This window comes from Lolium rigidum, chromosome 6 (genome assembly GCF_022539505.1).
Source record: "Lolium rigidum isolate FL_2022 chromosome 6, APGP_CSIRO_Lrig_0.1, whole genome shotgun sequence".
Classification (NCBI taxonomy): domain Eukaryota; kingdom Viridiplantae; phylum Streptophyta; class Magnoliopsida; order Poales; family Poaceae; genus Lolium; species Lolium rigidum.
Window position 1 is genome coordinate 74,440,598 of NC_061513.1, and position 4,024 is coordinate 74,444,621.

At 47.4% G+C, this 4,024-nt stretch overlaps 1 protein-coding gene across 1 annotated transcript; it reads left to right on the forward strand.

Moving 5' to 3' along the window:
- The first annotated feature begins 2,646 nt into the window (after positions 1-2,646).
- On the forward strand, positions 2,647-3,730 carry LOC124660712. Its single transcript, XM_047198529.1, has 2 exons — positions 2,647-3,090; positions 3,173-3,730. Exons 1-2 carry the CDS (start codon positions 2,755-2,757, stop codon positions 3,617-3,619), a joined length of 783 nt encoding a protein of 260 aa, XP_047054485.1. The 5' UTR covers positions 2,647-2,754; the 3' UTR covers positions 3,620-3,730.
- The last annotated feature ends 294 nt before the right edge of the window (positions 3,731-4,024 follow it).

A 4,024-nucleotide genomic window follows, 5' to 3' on the forward strand; every position in this document is an offset into this window, starting at 1 on the left:
CTTTTTTTTTTGCATTGCGGAAAGTCTACGCAGAGTTGCGCGTCCGTACTTCTCTTGTCCGTACTTGTAGACCCTCCCCAATGTTGACATTCTAGAATCTAGAACCACCATCGTCGAGAAGATAGTGACCTACAAGTGTCTTAGGCCCTCCCGGTGGCCCGACGAGAACAAAATAGATAGAAAATGGGTAAATGTTCAGACCAACAGTTCGACGCATAATGATCGGCTAGTTTGCTCACTGCTGCTTTGGGCACGCCTAACGTGCTTCGACTTCACCGCCGCGTCAAGACTAGCGGGCGGTGGTTTTGCGTGTACACCGCCATCAAGGGCACGCGCGTGGAGACCCACGCCGGAAATTGAAGGTCACCACTCGGCCATCCTTTTTCAGATCATCGACGCCCCTGTCGTCGTCCCATTGCCAAATCAGCCAAATATCCCTAATTCATCGGCAACTTCCACAAGACAACATGGGCAAAAAGGAGTTTCCATGGAAAAAGCCGAAGAAGGGCCTCGTCGGCGAAGCCGAAGAAGCCACACAAACGCATGTGTAGCCGCATCCTTGTGCCACGAAGAAGCCACCAAACCCCAAGAGGAATCTCTTCTTTGGCGAGCCCAAGATGACACGGACGACAACCTAGGATATCTCGCCTACTTGGCCGAGGTGGACAAGGAGGAGGTAACTCTAGACTGGCAGTTGAGCTTGAGACATGGATGAAGAGAAGGAGACGAGGCTCGCAATCCTAGTATCCCAATAGCAAACTTGGGCGGACAGATGTGCGACTAGTGTAGCTCACACAGGGCCCAAATACAGCCCACAGACACATTTTTCCCGAGTAACGAGCCCATTTCAACAAATGTTACTCCCTTTATTCACAATTACCTTAGGTTCTAGGATTAATCAAAGTCAAATTTTGCCAATTTTGACTAAAAATTTAGGAAAAACTATTAATAGTTGAAATATAAAATTAGTAATGTACTATTAGAATCATCTTGAAATGTATTTTTATATTATATAAATTTGCGATTATGGATTTTTGATAAATGGTTCATCAAATTTTACAAAACTTGACTTTGACTAATGTCAAAACGCAAGGTAAATAAAAACCGAGGAAGTATCTTGCAACCGCTCCTCCTACGCTGGTGATTACCATAGAAGTGTCCGCGCCCAACTAGACATGGGAGATGCCTGTGCTCGTCGACCGTTCCCCGGCAACGATGAGTAATGGGCTAGGTTTTCAAGTCCTTGGAGTATCGTGACCGCTCGAGTTTAGCAAAAGTATTCCATACCACCGCATCAAAATGTCCTGTGACTTGCGCTCGCACTCCCGAGAGCAGTGCACATGTAGCACGGTTCCATTACCGTGGAACGGCGAAGCGATAAGATCGGTACGCGTGATGCAGCTCGCGCCGCTCCTGGGGAGGGAGGTGACGAGACTTCGCAGTTGAGGAACCGAATTAACTAACCCTGCCGTCCATGACTTGCAAGGCAGCCTGCAAGCAAGTTGCAGAAGATGGGCGTTGCCGGGCGGCTCTATCGTCGACGACGACGCGGTCCGGACTCCGGTGCAGGGGACAGCGACGCATGGAGCGTCCCAAAAAAAAACTGAAATCTTTCAACGACGCAACAGGAGGATTTGGAGGTGTACCGAAAGTGTTTGCGATAAGATTAAGTAAGGGCCTAGTTGCAGCTTAAGCTGCCGGCATCTGCATGTTCCATTGCCTTGCGTCATTACTCCTGTTGGCAGATAGAGATAGGTATGGGCCAAAGGACGAGGGTCTCATGATCGTGCAGGCCATTTCTGCTCTTTCGAGTACCCAGCAGGTATGGTGGGTCAGACGGAAGGATCCTACTCAACTAGTCATGTGCACTCTCAGAATTTGCAAGGGGAAATAACTTCATGATGTGGTCTATGCAGAGAGAAAGTGTCTGCATTTAGAACTGACAGCACCTTTCGCTGTTCTGAATTGCCCTTTCTATTGCAAAACACACATCACTAAGCGCTGAGACCTTTTCTAGCCTAATAATTATGCGAGGATGGATGTGGAATAGCTGTAACAGTGTGCAGAAGCCTCAAAGCTTAACAGACAGATTAACAAGAACTATCAAGCGGCAGATCCCATTTCCATTTCACAGAAGATGAAGCAAAAGTGACAGACAAGTGTGTTCCTGCCAGTTAAACGACAAAATCACTTTCAGGACGACAAATACGAAAGGAAATCACGTCCTAGCTAAGTCAAATATTGAACTCCCACCCTCAAAAAAATATAGTGAACTCCCAATGGCCACGGTACTTGTTGACAACCTGCTAATTCGCATCTGCAGACATGATCGCAGCCTTGTAGGGCGAATGATTCGCTGTAGGTGTCCATTCATTGTAGCCCGGCTCTATCTGTACCCAACAGAGGTAGACTCAGCCCAGCTAGCGCACTTATTTTGGCCCAGTTCATGATTGCACGGCAGGGTGGGGGACTTCTCTCCCTCCGTTGATTGCACGGTTTACTACACAAAGCGCTACAGGTGCAATGGATAGGCACTGGTTGAGACAGTGGGGTCCCATTCCCAGGGAAAGTGGCATGGGTTGAAATGGACCTGAGTGAACACACGGCACGCAAGGGGCAACTTGGTCTTGTCACCTAGCAACAGCGTGGATATCGTTCTCAGGCTCCGGCAACGAGGGGCGCAGAAACAAACCCCTGCACGATTACTCTGCAGACCAAAAGCAGCATACCAAAGATTACAGCAACCAAGAGGAGATGCTTACTCTTCACACCGTTCGGACATCCCTTCTTCCCTCGCCGCGAAGATCCTCGTGGCACCGCCGACACGCACTTCCAAGCAGGAGAAGATCTTCCATCTGCGCCTGCAGCTCTGAAGATGCTGGATCGGACACTCCCTTACCGCACGGGGGAGATGGACGTCAGCAGGAGGTGCTTGCCAAAATCGCCATGCTTCAGACGCAGAAGGTCCGGATCACAAACTTCTTGGACGAGCGGTCCGCTTACTTGACCAAGTTCACCAAGGATGCCGACAGCGAGTTCGATATGATTGGGCAGAACGCCATGAAAGAGCTCGATCAGATTGGGGACCAGGTGAGCATCTCTTGCGATGGAAGGTTAAACAGCATGTTGCTTCTTCGATGTCTGACAAAGAATTGCATTTCTGATGTGGTAGATAATGGAGAGGCTGGACAGCAAGATGCAGGCCTATGAGGAGACGGCTGAAATGGAAAGGCAGGAGATAGAAATGAATGAGAGGGTGTTGGAAGACTTTGAAGATTGGATCGAGGTGGAGAAAAACGAAGGAATGTTCTTCAAAAGCCTTGGGAAGAAAAAGCCTAAGAACAAGGACGAAATCAAGGTGAAGGCCAAGATCGAAGCACAGAAGATCAGAGAGATTACAAAGGAGAGTGCAGGGTCGAAAGCTCGGATGAATATTTACCTTGCGCTGATGACGATACTCGGTCTTACAATTGCAAATGCTGTATTTGCAACACCTGAGGTGGAATGGAGGAAGGTTGCTGCTCTGGGTTTAATTTTCATTGGCCTGGTTACTCAGGTCATCTATGAGCAGGATATGTCACCACCAGAAGCTGAGAAGAAAGAAAAAAGAGATGAATAAAGATGCTGCACTCAAGAGTTAAAAAAAATCATAGCAATAGACCTGTATCGGTATTTTCACTAGCGATGTAAACTGTATAAATCAGTAATATGAAAAGATATTGTGATTTAAGGTGTAGCTTGGCCTATAAACCACAGGTTTCTCAAACATGAGATCTGATGAACTCGAGCTGTCTTCAATCTTGCATCAAGGATATATTCTGTGTTTCAGCAATACAACTTTCAAAGCCAAAGCAATGTAATGTTGATGCACCCAACACATCATGGGTATGTTTTCACGATTGCCTGGTTGCTCATGTCATCCATCTATGAACAGGATATATCGGCACCGGAAGCAGAGGAAAAAAAAAGAAGAATGAAGACCCGTATACTCAAGACTATAAATTTTAAGTACCTGCGAAGTTCA